Source organism: Leuresthes tenuis, unplaced genomic scaffold (genome assembly GCF_036924035.1).
Source record: "Leuresthes tenuis unplaced genomic scaffold, fLeuTen1.0.hap1 SCAF_24, whole genome shotgun sequence".
NCBI classification, from domain to species: Eukaryota; Metazoa; Chordata; class Actinopteri; order Atheriniformes; family Atherinopsidae; genus Leuresthes; species Leuresthes tenuis.
Window position 1 is genome coordinate 17,645,645 of NW_027325378.1, and position 14,880 is coordinate 17,660,524.

General features: G+C 43.3%; 1 protein-coding gene across 2 annotated transcripts in view; it reads left to right on the plus strand.

Annotated features, from left to right (window-relative positions):
- The first annotated feature begins 3,127 nt into the window (after positions 1-3,127).
- Positions 3,128-14,880, plus strand: part of LOC140284897 (guanine nucleotide exchange factor VAV3) — a 79,460-nt gene continuing 67,707 nt past the window's right edge. For both annotated transcript variants that reach the window (XM_072378913.1, XM_072378914.1), the window contains exon 1: positions 3,128-3,549. In XM_072378913.1, the coding sequence (XP_072235014.1) occupies positions 3,343-3,549 (207 nt within the window). In that variant the 5' untranslated portion in view covers positions 3,128-3,342. The remainder of the gene's footprint in view (positions 3,550-14,880) is intronic.

Genomic DNA, 14,880 nt, shown 5'->3' on the forward strand with positions numbered 1-14,880 from the left:
CAGCTGAAAGAGAATCCATTTTTGCATATGTGCTATTACCATCAAGAGTTGAACAGTTAAAGTGTGTTTGTGTTTCCTTACAGGCCGTGTATGGCATTAATCAGAGGAATGTTGGTAACTGTCAGACTGGATGGCTGTCCAGTTTTAGGGAAGGGGATTGAAAGAGGAGAAGGGTGCAGAGAGGTACGCCAGCATTCGGCCGCGTGCCACCTCTCCTGTCATCTGTGCTATGCCAGCCATGGCATCCGGTGTGCAGCCGGTGAGAGCTGGAAGCTGAATCCCTCAACCTCCCTCTACTTTCCAAAGTCCTTATCTCAATCTGATATAGATAAAGAGAGAGAGAGAGGGGACATTTCTGCTGCCATTCATCCAAATCATCAACATAATTTCAAAGAGGAGAATTGAGGATGACGAACTGTGCCTTTTTTTCCGCTCAGGATCACAGAAGTGTGTACAACCGCAAAAGGCTGGAGACTAATCTTCAAAGCACTGTTTGCACAGGCCTGTGTGTTGAGTCGTTGCATGTTAATGCACTGAGCAGCTCTCATCGGCACACGTTCTTAACTTGGAACCTTATTTTCTCATCAAGGTTCTTCCTCTTGATGTTGGGAAATCTTATTGAAATGAGATTAATCTGGAAAGGTGCGCTTTTCGTCTCTTCCAGTCTTCCATCATTTCTGCACATACAGTAAAGAGCACCTTCATATAGCGCCGCTAATGCGATTACCAGCACTTTCCTCCTTAAGGTTTGTATTGGTTTTCACTTATCGGATTACTCATGCTCTCTTAGTCCTGTCTCGGTGATGCAATGCATGCATTTCTGTAATAAAGATTGAACTCTAACATCTCTTTCTTTGACAGTATATTGTTCTGCTATCAACTTTTTCATTGCGAACAAAAAATATAACCCCTCTCAGTTTCAAGGTCTTACATATATAATAGAAAAAACATCTGGCTATTACTGAGTCTCAAAACGAGCCAAATACAACCGTGGACACACACCACATGACGGATGATGTTATGTAACATCATATATTACACTGTCATTATTCATTTAATCAAAAACTGAGCCAAGACGCAGAGACTTTGTGTGAAAAACGAGTACAGCCCACAGTTCGGTAACTCGTAGAACCACCTTTAGCAGCAGTAACTTGGAAAATTTTCAACTTAATTTATTACACTCTGCCTCTTCATTTAGGCTTAGTTTTTTGTTCAATAGATAATTACACTGTGTAACACGTGTTGTGTTATGTACAGTGTTAAGACCTGGTATGGAACATTAGATTTTTCATCATTTAATACATAAAACCTTAACTAAAATATAGGTTCTAGTTTCTTTCTAACATGACTGTTTGTGTTTCCTCTTAATTCATTCTACAGTTGTCACGTAGCTTTTTGCTACATTAATATTTTGCTTCTAATGGCCTAACAGAGCTTGACGTCTAATTTGCATTGGAGGGGAATTCTTCTCCTTCAAGCTCTGCCTGGAAGCGGCATTGTCACGTCAGCTGATCAGTTGGAGCTTAATTGCCTCGTTTAAGTGCAACTGGGAGAGTTGAAAAAAAAAAAAAAAAAGACTTCCACTATTACACATTCATGCTCATATACTCTCAGTCAGTCTGCGTGTGCAGGCTCCAACTTCTGTGCAAGGCCATGAAATGAATTAACAAATGAAAGGTGGCTTTCACATACCAATTCATCCATACCTCGCCTTTACTGACCCATTTGGAACATTCATTTGACGGCTGTCAAAGTGAGGAGCAGTCAGCATACAACAGAGCAGAATCTGACGGTCACCTCATTTTATTCACCATTTTATTCACCAACAACAGATGATCTCATGTTTCAGGTACAACATATACTAGCGGAGCTGTATCACCTTCGGTGTTATGACAAGCAAATGAATGCATTTGTAAGATGAATGTCCAAGAAACAATTAATGCTATATGCTTTTTAAATGTAAATGTAAATGTAATTTATTTATACAGCCCTTTACAACAATCCATTTCGGTGTACCAAAGTGCTTTACAGCAGATAATAAATAAAGAAAAGTCACCATTCTACTGGGTATTAAAAGCCATCTGAAATAAGTATGTTTTAAGCCTAGATTTAAAGAAGATTTTAGAGAGCAAACATGTCTTGAATAACTACAGAAAATTGTAAATGTTAAATTAATTTCCTTATGTAGGAATACAAATATCAAAATGTCACTACAAGACACCACTGTAGCACATAAGTAGTAAAAGCAGAAGTTATTGTTACATTTTCAAGAAGAGAGGAAGCAATGCAGGTAGTCGACTGAAAGTGGAAATGGCTTGATTAGCCACATAATGAGGAAGACGTACAAAATCTAAAATCCTAATAAGACGAATTAGCAAGATCAGAATAGATCATAATCAGACGATGTCTTGAACACAGAAGTGTGTTCAGTCAGAGGCTTCTTCAGCCTCGCTGCGAAAAAGAGTGGTGCAGGAGGTAATTTCTGCCCACAGCAATAACTCTACACAAATGAAGTTTTTTTTTTAATAACGACTAATGATAAGTCACTGATAAATGCTTTTGGTCTTTTATGCCACAAAGAAATTAAGTTTATTTCTGTTCAATTCAAGCTACCTTTGAAAACCAAACCTACACTGAGTCATGTGAGATATTCTTGGAAAAGCATTCATATTCCAGACTGTTATCAAACAAAAAGCTTACTTCATTTTTTTTTTCAGTAAGCAGCCAACTTAAATGTCATGTTTTGTAGGAAGTGGAACACTGTAGTTTTAGATGCAGGCAAACAGCTCTATCAAGCAGATAAAGGACCAATTTAGTTTAATGATTAATTGACCAGTTCTCCCATTAAACTCTGTGCAGCACTGACATTTGCATTCAGTAAATAACTTAGGCTACATGATGCTTGTATAAACTGGCAATTCAAACGGCAGTCTGCTTTAGGATTTTCGTGTATTCATTACAGCGCGCTCGCTTTTATTGAGCAAGTTGTAATTCTTGAGCCGTAATCTCACGTACAGTAGTTGGCAACTCAATGAGCTTGTGTGGTAAGCGGAAGAGGTGAGGAGCTGGGTGAGGGGGAGGGAAGAGAGACAGAGAGAGAGGGAGGGAAGAAGAGTGCAGGACGCGCTCCATCCACAGCTTCACTACGCTGGACTGTCATCCTTGGAGGGGCTGACCGCATCTCCACTCGCTCTCCGCCTTGGTTCAGTCCGTTTTTTTCTTCGCAATTACAGTTGGACGGATGTGGCATGGGTGCGATTTAAGACACAGCATACTACCCAACCGTAAGCAGTTTTCATCTAAGAAGAACCTCTCAAAGCTCGTCCGGGCGAAGGCAGAATAATGATGGAGTACTGGAGGCAATGCGCGCTGTGGTTAATAAACTGCAAGGTGCTTCCAGCTAGCCACCGGGTTACATGGGAGTCCGCGCAGGTATTCGACTTGGCTCAAACCCTCCGGGATGGAGTCCTCCTGTGCCATCTGCTCAACAACCTCAAACCCCAATGCATCAACCTGAAGGAAATCAACCTCCGTCCACAAATGTCACAGGTAAGACACGTCCCTGACGTCTGTTCCCCTGTCTGTCGCTGAAGTACAAGGCGACCGCTATGTGGAGCGTGCATCCAGACTTCGGGAGTATGACCCGACTTTAAAGTTTCATTGCCTCTCAACAAACATGCCATTCCTTTCACGACCTCGACTCAACTTCATCGCCATGAAAGTGGCTGTGTAGAAAAAATCGGCTGTATATAATTCTCATTTTAACGACGTATTTAAACGATAATTAAACTTTTTTTTCTTCCAAACCTCGGTCGTAACGCTCTGCCATCCCCACTGTGCGTATTTACTTGGCGGAAAAACGATACATATAAGAAGCCACCAAACCACATTGGTTGAAATAAATATAATAAAATAAAATAAACGCAATTCTTCTCGTTTTTCTGCTTTTCATGTCAAAGAACAAACGTGCGGAGCTGCTAATTGTTGCTCTGTCGCGTGAGTATTTCTGACAGTTAGCATAAGAGCACCTAACTGGAGGAAAAAAGTTAACGGAATACGGTTAATTTTTATTTCAGACAACTTGCACCCTGTTTTACAGTTGGGCTGTAAGCGTAAAGGTTAAAAACGTACATTTTCTCTGATGGTTGGGATCAAATGACTCGTGTAAGTTACTTGTCGGAAGTTTTATGACATTTTTAAAACAGCACTGGTTAACCACTAGCCGTGTGAACACCACTGCCCAGTCTGCAGCTCAGAGGTAATGTTGATATGAAATGAAATAATGGATAATAACGTGTTCTTCAATGCCTTTTTAGTGAGTAATCAAGAATGCTTTTAGTCTAACAAGAAAAAGAATTCTGGTTTGTCCTGTAGGTAGATAAACAGATAGATGAATAGCTTTGGCCATGTGGCTCCTGTTTGTCAGATACCATCTGCTTCAATAACAGGAAAGCCTGAGCCAGGACCAGATTAATACTCGCCTTGATAGCATTGAATCTGGGTGTCTGGCTGATTGACAACACACAGTGAGGTAGACACACACCTACTGAGTCTACAGACCTGGTGCAGAAGGATTAGACTGCCTACGAAACGCACACACACTCGGACTACACACATACTACTTTGTGATGGATGCCCTGATATTTGCATTTCATTCAAAACAGGTTATTTAGGTAGGTATAAAATAATGTGATGTACCACAGGCCTGATGGAGACCGGGGATCGGGTTTGTTTCCTGGAAGAAAGTGCTCCGAAGTCAATGGCTCGGTGGCACAGTCAATATGATACGCAGTTACTGTTCACTCACAATCAAATTGGGTATCCGCTATGCAACTATAGCACACTGGGTAAATCAGCAATTTAAAGCAGTGTAGTGGTTTTAAATGTCATCAGGGGCAATGGAAACCAACCAACGAAGGATCTGTTTACGCGGAGATTTCAGGCACCACTAGATTGGGGCAGTAATATGGGCCTATTTGTCCATTTGATGCTAATGTAAAAGCTATGCCAGGACCTGAATAATTGCAAATAAAGGGGCATGAGTAGATTGGTGTTTTCTTTCCATGTGACATAATGATATCCAGCAGAACCGCCGCTTGCAGTGGGGAGTGCTTGGCCTGGTTATTTATGGCCAGGCTTTGCTTCGTGCATGACTGGGTGCTGTTCTCACACTGACCCAATGATGAAGCCACGTTTAGAGGCAAATTAGCATTAGCATTAGTCGTTGGCTCAAGCACAATCCAGTAGATTTACAAAGTGCACATGCAAGACCTTGTGTGCTGTGCTCAAATGCTTCAATTGGCGTTTTTGGCTTGGTAGTAAAGTGCATTTAGATTGCGTTTCCTAATTTCCCTTTTTGCCTCATCAACCCTTTTCACAACAACTCTTATTGTACTTAACTTTATGTTTACGACTAAAGAACACGAAGAGCCAATTTTAACAATTAAAGGTACTCATATAGGCTCAGTTACTGTTAGATTATTGGCAAAATGTCCACTTTTGTATTGAATATTCACTCTGAAACTTGATATTAATGCCAGTAGAACCCCCAGCAAGTTTCTTCCCTCTGTGGCCCTGAAGTTAAATTTACATAACTGAGGGAGGAGTCGCTTCCCTTTCACCCTGCATAATGCATGAGGGACCGTGGCAGCTACTTTATCATTGGCCAGTGATAACACATGGGACGCTGCCGCGGCCTCACCCATGGGACCTATGAGATGGAAAGACAAAGGCAGTGAAAGGACGGGCCTACAAAGAGTCTGTCTGAGGCATCTCAGAGGACATAAAGAGACCTGGAGGGCTAGTGTGCTTCGCTGGGGTGGGCCGCTTAATTAAAGCACAATGCATCCGAGACCCTGGAGAGTTCACATGTGTGACGTTGGAAGCAGGACGAATTGCTTCTCTCTCTCTCTCTCAGCGTTAATTGTGTTTAGGTGCTTACTGTGGTATGTGCTTGGGGGGCAAAAAAAGTGTCAAATTATCGGAAGAAGTCGCTGGGATCCATCTATTTACTGAGAAATTGAGGCGATCGGTGCCGCAGCTCGTCTTCTGGTGGAAAACGAGTGAAGTGGACTTCACACGTTTCCTCTGTTTGCTCCAAGCATTCGCAGTGAAGAGCTCAAAGTTCCAGTCAAGAGCCTGAGCAAAAAAAATTCTCTCCTGTCTTTGATCAGGGTTTTACAGGGCCATCATGAGACAATTACAAAGTCTAGACGCAGCCACACCGCAGCAAGTGCAGCGCTTTGCTGGCCTACCAGAGAAAACGCCACATAATCAGTGGTTGCCCTTTGTCTCAGTGCGTGGAAATGAGGGGTTTAGCTTTAAGAGGAACTGTTTGCTGCTTGCCATACTGCAGGAAGCAAACCATGCGGTGATGCATGCATGCAGTCTCTTCATTGCTCTGTTTCTTCAGATGTTCAGGTCAATGTTCTAATGAAGGTGGCAAATACCTCTCAAACCCTGCTTGTGTAAACAGCAACAGAGTGTCCATCTACTTGTAGCTTCTGTAAAAACAGAGTGTGTGGAGGCGAAGGATGCACGAACAACTGCTGATGTCGATAAAAATAAGCTTTTGTTGGGGTCTCTAAGTAGATACATACGTCACTTGACTGAAGTTGAAATCTTGAAATGTGCCTGGGCTTCTCTTAACTTGTGAAGCCAACCGCTTATCCTTTTTTTTTTTCCACAAAAGCTGCAGATTCAAACTGAGAGAGCTGCAGCAGTGAACCCGCCAGCTGCCGAAAAACCTCTCACACAGATCGGGGGCCGTGAGCCTCGACATGCACAGGAAATCAGGAAATGGAATAGAGGAAGGAAGTGAAACTAAACATGCCCCCGATCCAACTCTGACCGAAGCTCCAAGAGAAAAGCCCTCGTCAGGCAGCGGAGGCTAAAAAAAAAAAACTAAACAAGACTTTACTCTTCAGTCCAGGCTCCCTCTGCACTTTTTTTTTTTCTTAAAGTGAAAGTGAAAAGAGGAGTGTGAGTAAGAGGCCTAATTTCAGCAAGTCCAAAGATGCAGAGAGTGTTTCCTTAGAGCAACAAAAACACAGATACACAAATGAGAACATGTGAATCTCTGCACAGATTGCAGACCAACACAGATGAGCTTTTAACACTTTATGGTGCAGAGTTCTCTCCTGTTAGCTTACACGTCCCGAGCCCCGAAACTGAACTATTATCCAGTGATCATGCAGCTTTCCCGGCCTTCTTGTTCTGTACATTCTGCTTTATAAATGAAGCGACCCCTCCGTTCGCTGTCTTCTTTTCCACGATGCATTTTGGCTGCTTTTTCGCAGTTGTGTCCTTTCAGCTGACCCGACTTTGACTCTTTTAAAGGCCAAAGCAGCCGCAGCATGCATGTAGATATAGTACGGTTAGAGGATACATCATCCATTATACATGGCACATGTGTATATGTTATCAAACTGAGACTGAGGTTCTGTGATGTGAAACTAAGAAGAGAAAAGCTGGTCTTCACTGAGCGAGCACTCCATGCAGCAGGCTTCAAAGGCTCTGAGGCTCGCTCGTCACTCTCTTGCAGAGAGACAAAAGTTAGACAGAGATAGTGTGGGAGGATGAGATAGAAAGAGAGGGGGGAGTCTTCATTTTTCTGAGAGGTTCTGTACAAGAAGGCGAGTCCTTTAGGCCTCGGAAACTAAGAGTTGTGTCTCATAGACGGATTGTGATTATGCAGAAAACAGAAAGTTGCCCCAAGTGTTAGCATGTGGAGTGTGTTGTTGGACAAACATTTTCAAGGGGTCATGCATTATGAATTAATCCCGTTTCTCTTTTCCTGAGAGCATGTACTTGGGTGTCTGAAGTCGCTGCCAACTCAAAAACATAACCGCGGCCCTTTGTTTGGGGCCCTCGGTGTCTGAAAATGTGACATTCAGCGATCCGAACAGATTTTCAGGGGAAACATTCGCCGCCCCAGAAGGTCATCGGCCTCGTCACCTCTGCCTCACTTCCATTTCAGATGGTGCTGCATTCACTGTATCTCAGAAATGGGAAGTTGAAACTCTCGTGCTCTTGCTTTTTGGCCTTGCTGTTAAAATCGAATCTCATCTTTCATTTTGATAGTTTCCTTAACCGAAGAAATAAATCAGCTAATAATGCTCTACTTGTACTTTGTGGTTGTGTTTGTTTCACATGCTCACACAGAAATCTGACAGTTGGAAAGTCTGTTTTCCCATTTGTCATGGAAGGCACCATCCGTAACAGCTGTTTTTAAAGACATCAGTGAAATATTGCTAATATACTCTAAAGTTCTTTATGCTAGCAGCTAAAAACTGATGTATCTATGGAAGAATGGAGCGACTGTGAGGTTCAGAGTTTATGGAGCTGATATATGAGGAATTGTGCTCGGCCGTTACATTGTGCGGTGTGTGTTTTAACAACTCGGACCAGTTTGACACATGACCTGTGACGGGAAAGAGGTATCGGTAGCCCACCTGCAGCCCGTGGTCCAGTTGTAGACGAGGGAAACATCTTTGGGAATAAAATTGCCGTTCAAGTGTTTTATCTATCTGCTCGGTGTGTGGGCTGAGCTCTCAGGCAATTTAGTGCATGCTCTCTCACGCCCCTGGTAAAAGTGCTCCAAGTGTTATTAAGTACGAGAGAGGCAGATTGGAGTGGAGTGGGTCACTCCACGCCCCGAAGATGATCCGCTCGAATAGACGCGTAAATTAATGGAAGAGAAAGGAGCTGCTGTGCTGTCTCTCTCTGTGTTAGTTTGACCAAAGCCTGTCACAGACATTTCATTACGACCTCAGGAGATTGTATCAACTTGTAGAAAAACATCCCTTAAGGTGCAAAATGTAAGGCTCAGATCGAGCGCAATTATAGAAGAGTCTTAATCTGTAAATTACGTACGTAGTCCGCATAAGTGCATAAAAAGCAATAGTTATAGGCTAAAGGTTTAGGGCATCATCTAACAAAACTGGAGCTGAACTTTGAAGCATTCTGTTGTTCTCTAAGTGAGCACCACACAATAGAATAAAGGCTGGAGAGCTTTCTGGGTACAGTCCAGCTTTCTGGCTCTCATATGTTTTTGATGCAACCTTGAAGACACTCGACGGACTTCCTGATTGTGCCACGTTGCTTCTGCTTTTTCAGAAGTGAGGAAAAAAATCTCGAAAACTCGCACCTTTTGGTAGCTCCTCTGCCTCCCGCATCTGCCCGTTTGTTACAGCACGGACAAGAGGGCGTGATCAGAATTCGTGGTCAGGCTTCGGTAACCCAACCTGGCTCTGATTATTCTCACCTATCATACGCGTGCCGCCGTCTGCGTGCTATTAGTATGCGGCGAGGGAGTGCAGGACGCAGCCACTGAGCCCCAGGACGAGCTGCTCTGGCCTCGTTGATTCGTTTAAAAGAAAAAGAAAAAGATTGCGACTCTCTGTGTGTGAGTAACACCGCAGCAGCGCACGCCAACTCGGTGCGAGAATCCGTGGCCTCCCGTTTGCAATATCTTCATGTACGGTGACAGGAATGCACATATAGAGACCGTGCTGCGTCTCACGCACATATGCACCGGGGAAAATGACCTTTTCTCCTGTCACCAAGGTAACAAGCCTGAACCAGAGCCAGCTGGTAAAGACTATGTTCCAGTGCGCATTAAACTATAGGTAACATATACAGTGACTGTTGTCGATTGGAAATGCGAAAGGCCTTGTTTGTTTTAAGCGACAGTTGGAAAGAGTTACGTCGATAAAAACAAACAGTTGTGACTCGATGCATGTCTAATACATAGGGTCATACCGACGTGTGCAAAAGAAAGTACTTTGTCAGTTGTAATGTTTTACATGTGAGTATGTGTTGATCCGGTCTGATCCCAGGTGTAAAAATAACATTGTGCCATTATTCTGTGAACGAAAGCGAAGCCAAAACGAAGAATGGGTGCGTGTTAGAAGTGCACCACGTGATTTACTAGCTTGCAGAACCCCCTCTATCAGCCAAAAAATGTTAAGTTATCGTTTTCTGTGGGCTTTTTACCAGTCTCACAGGAATTCTGTGCAACTTTGCTTCAGTTCATTTCAATTTATTTCAGGGATTTGTTTGTTCCCATTTTTTGCCAAGCTGTAGCTGTCGGACAGATAGCCTCAACCTAAACAAGGCGTAACTTAATTTTCTAATTGTACCGTCATCATCTTGATCATTTAACACGTCTACAGAGGCCTGATGAGTCTGAGATGTACCTCTTGGTGTTTTTTACCATTTCTCTAAGATTGTGCGGTCCGATCCTGGGATGAGCTTACTGGGACGTCCTCTCCTGGGAAGGACTCTTTCTCATTCTGAGATGATATATTCTGAATTGCTTGAGGTTGTAGTTACTTGATTTTAGAGGCTTTAAGAACCAAATGAGTTCCTAAATATGGCCCAGTACGTAATTCCCTATGACATCTCTTTCGTGACAGTTTCTCAGTAGAGTCTTATTAGCCAGACATTGAATTTTGGTCAGCCATCTAACATGATATTGTAAGAGAAATCAACAGATGTTTCTTTTTTGTATTCGTCTTTCTAGCCAAACTGTGTCTTTAGTCCTGAAAGTATCCCCTTTACGGATCTTCATCCCCAACACAGCCACACTCACGTGGGTCAGACAGCCGTTGACCTCACTCTGTCATGTAAGAGCAAAACATAATTCACACTTCTTTTACACAATCTTTGAAGGGCTTAACAGTCAGGTAGAGCAAAAAGGAGGAGGGGGGGGGATGCTGTCTGCTTCGCCGTTTGCTCTTTCCAAGTGTACATTATTTAGCGCTTTATGTAGGAACAGTTTGCACGATATCCAGTTGCCAGCTCTCCGCTACGTTAATGCCTTTTATTCCTCCTTTTGAGGCAGTCAAACACCGTCGAGCCAAGCTGCTTGACCTATGCCGCCATTGCCAAGAGGGTTCACATCTCATGCAGTAACGCTAATTCAATTCCCTTCTGTAGTGGGGGGATGGAGTGAGCTATAGGTGGGGGTCACTGGGGTTAAGTTTTGGATTTAATGGAATATGGCCTCTGAGACACGTATTGGTGTTGTGGGGGAGGTACACAATTTTCCCTTTTTGCCTCATTCTGATAACATTAAAGGAACGGGGATGCAAGGGAACTGCCGTCGTAAGTCATCCTCCGAATCAAAAGGTGTGGGGGGGGGGGGGGGGGGGGTTCACTGAAATCTGTCCATGAAATATTTGGTTACATATTTACAACCAGTTTTTTTTTTTTACATAAAGGCTACGAGTGTTTTATTTGTTTAAGTCATTTCCTCCAAAATCCAAATGGTAAAAACTATTTCTTTCCAATGCTTTTTTTTTTTTGTTGGACTGACTCAATAACTCAGACCTCTGAATTTTTCATTCCAGATTGTGCCTCCCCAGCTCCTGAGGGGGGTAATATCTGGCTATTTAGCCGCTAGTCTTAATTGCTCCATTTACTTCAGTCAGTTGCTTTCTGCTTAAAGTGAGCCCATCAGAGTATGATTTAATGAAATCAGCTGTCTGGAATTCAGGTTTAGAACAACAGTTAACCAAAACAGGATTGCTGTGGGCCTTCAAACCAAAACAATCAGCTGAAAGAGGCCAGAATACTTTTGGAAGCTTGGAGGAACTGCAGAGTTAATTTAGGATTTTCATTGGAGTTGCCATCATGGTTGACCCTTTTTTTCGGGTCGCGCTCAATATCTCTTTCCCACTGTCGATGTAAAATGAGAAAGGAGGCTTTTACCATTCAGCTGGAAAAAAAAAAAAAAGGACAAGTTCTCATTTTCTCATGCTCTCTGATACCGCTGTGCTTGTTGTTCCCTGTGACTTCACATACTGAAAGAACAGATTAGTAGGAGGAGCAGCACACAGAGCATCAGCGACATAAGGACGCGGATTGACTACTTTGGTGCCAGTCCTCCTCTCACCTAAAGCGGCTGGTGGCCAGTGAGTCAAACCCCCTGAATAAACAGAGCGCTCACCGAACAGAAATGTGACAAGAAAGTGCAAATGAGACAAAGCGAGCACAAACACAATCAGGAGCGATTGGAAAAAGTGACTCAAAGACCATCTGCATGCAGTGTCAGTGTTTTTCAGTCATGTGGTGCCGTGCGCCAAGAGTGTGTGGGTTTTTATGTAAGAGTTCAGAACCAAAAGGGGGACTGTGACATCAGTTACCACAGTGTATTTCTGGAATGAAAAGCTGCTGACCGCTGCTTTATGTTGACAATATGCTATTCAGATAAGTGGGATGATGAGCGTCTTCGCTCACCGGGGAGAGGGCAGGGTTTTCATTAGCATCAGCAGAACTTCACTTAACCTCCCCGCCTCCCGTTTCCTGGTAAACGCAGCTGACAAAAGCTCCTGCGTGACATGGACGTGACCTGTCGGCTTGTACCGATCACAGTCGGGTCTGAGCCCGTGATGTACGGATACCTCAGCGACGCGAAGCAATCGCACTGTGGATGGTGACAAAAACAAATACTGAATTTGATCCGGTTTAATTCCAATAACTGATGCTCACCAAGGGCTGAAACAGTGAGACGGCCAAACTGTCTTCCATCGTGCGCATCTATGAGAGAACAAGAACAGGATTTCATTACGCCCCGCAGTACACACAGGGGCCATAAACGGCTCCAGCTTGTTGCTATGGAGCTTTGACTTGTATCAAGGAATACATAAGCAGAAACTGGATAATGATTGTGGATACAGAGCACGACCTCATATAAAAAATACAGCAGCTTGTCTTACAGGACGATTTTTCTCTTTTGCCTCATATTCCACTTGGTTGGTTTCAGAAATGAAACGCGCCGGGTGGAATTTTAAGCCCCCACAAGCATTGTTGGTATATAAACTGTGCGTTTTCATGCGGGCTGAGTCAGTGTGTGTTTTCCAGATTCCTGCTGGGCTTAATCTGGCCTCAGTTCCTCATTACACACAGTGAAGTTATTTGCTGGTTCCTTTGACATACATCAGTAACATTAACATTGCTGGTTGTATTTGCCTTGGATGTGGTTGTGCTGCTTTGCAGGCTTATGATTGTGATGATTTGTGAGGTACATGCCCATCTTTGTATAAACACAACATAAACAAGCAGGCATATGAAGGACCGCTTGGTTTTGTCTGTGGAGTTTGGTGACTAAGAAATGTCGGGGGAGGTTTCATGCGTTCGGGGATGCATGACATGTTTACATGGATCGTAGACATTTATTTTAAACCTGAAACTCATTTAGATGACAGTGGACTTTTCACTTCTCCACATTTCTGAGTTTGGTCTGGATGTGATAGAGGAAGCCCTTAAAAGGTCCCTTAAAATACTTCATAAACTCTTAAGCTGTTTACACTTCACAAGTTGTTTACTTACTCTGACAGTTTTCATTGCAGTGTTTTTGGCCGCTTTGCTGGTCGAGCATTTCAGCCGAGTATGACGCAGTCACGTTCTCTTTTGTTCATCTTCTGTTCATCTTCTGTTCCATCTTTTTTGTTCAATAGTTCAGCTGTTATAACAGCGAGACCGTAATATTACGCCAATACTGATTACCCTCGGTTTTAACAGCAATATTCGGAATCTTTTTTGGGTTTTACAGGTGTATTAACATCATCCAGGTTCCATCAAACCTCATGCTGTGCTCAAAATGGGACCCTTTGATTGTTTGGCATCTTTGCGAGAAAAAGACAGGACTTCGGTGCATAAATTAAGTTTTAATTTGCTGTAGGTTTTCTTGAATTGATATGTAGTAAAGAAAATGCATAGACAGGCTCAGAAATGTAAACACAGCCCACTTCCTCATTGCAATTAGGCTATTGTGTGTTTGACTTCTTTTCTTGGTGAAGTCAGTAGAGTTCAATAAAATTTTATTGGTTTCCTGGCAGAGACCCTACTTTTCAGCACACGCCACATTTTTCAGTAGCTTCGACAAATCATCCACACAAACTGCACACGCAGTGTGTGTGTGTGTGCAGTGGGAGGCGCTTGCATTTCACTGGGAGCAGTTTGGAACTTCAGGGCCCTGCTTTAGGACACCTGGACACATTGAGGGGCTGGGGATCGAATTCCCGGCCTTCCAGTTACCGGACGACCTCCTCTACCTCCTGAGCCCAAACTGCCTCCCTGGTGTCAGGACTTTAGGAAGACCATTCCAAACGCTGTTTCACAGCTGGTTGTTTATTAGTTGTGTTTGGGACACGGTTTCGTGACCAATGTTTTGCTGAATTTTGGAGGCGATGCCAAAGAATACTTTGGTATTCCTTCTTCCTCAGTATTGTCTTATCATCTCTGTGCAATCTTCTTATTCCAGTAAAAGGAAAACAGCTCCAAAGCATGATACAACCACAGTTTGTATAGTGTTGTGGTTGAACATCCCATCCTTTACCCTTTCAGCATATCTCCAGAGGATAGCCCCTCAGTCCGTGGCCATTAGGGGTGTAAAGTGAACCGATACAAATCTGTCTTAAGATTGTAGTTACGTTTTATTTTTATTTGCTCTTATATACAGAGTTCGAGCGGAGTGTAAACGTCAAAGTAAAATATCAAAGTGGATGATTACTGTGCTCGATTTAAACAGCGTATCGACCAGCCTAACCCCCGGGTGCTCCACTCAGATCAAGCAGCAAAGGCACTGTTGTTGCTTTCATGGTAAAAAGAAATGCAGCAAGTCTGACAACCAGCGCTAACATGGTGTACAAATTCAAAGTTTGGAAATCTTTTGGATTCTATGAGATGGAGGGAGCATTGGACCAAAGTCTATTTCCCGGCCTCTGTCCTCAAGGCACACAGCCCTGCATGTTTTCCATGGGTCCTTGCTCCAGCACACCTGACTTAAATAAATGGGTCAACTCTTTAGCATTTTAAGCTCCGCAGAAGGTTGATGGAGACCCATTCATTTGAATCAGGTATGGAGCTGCAGGG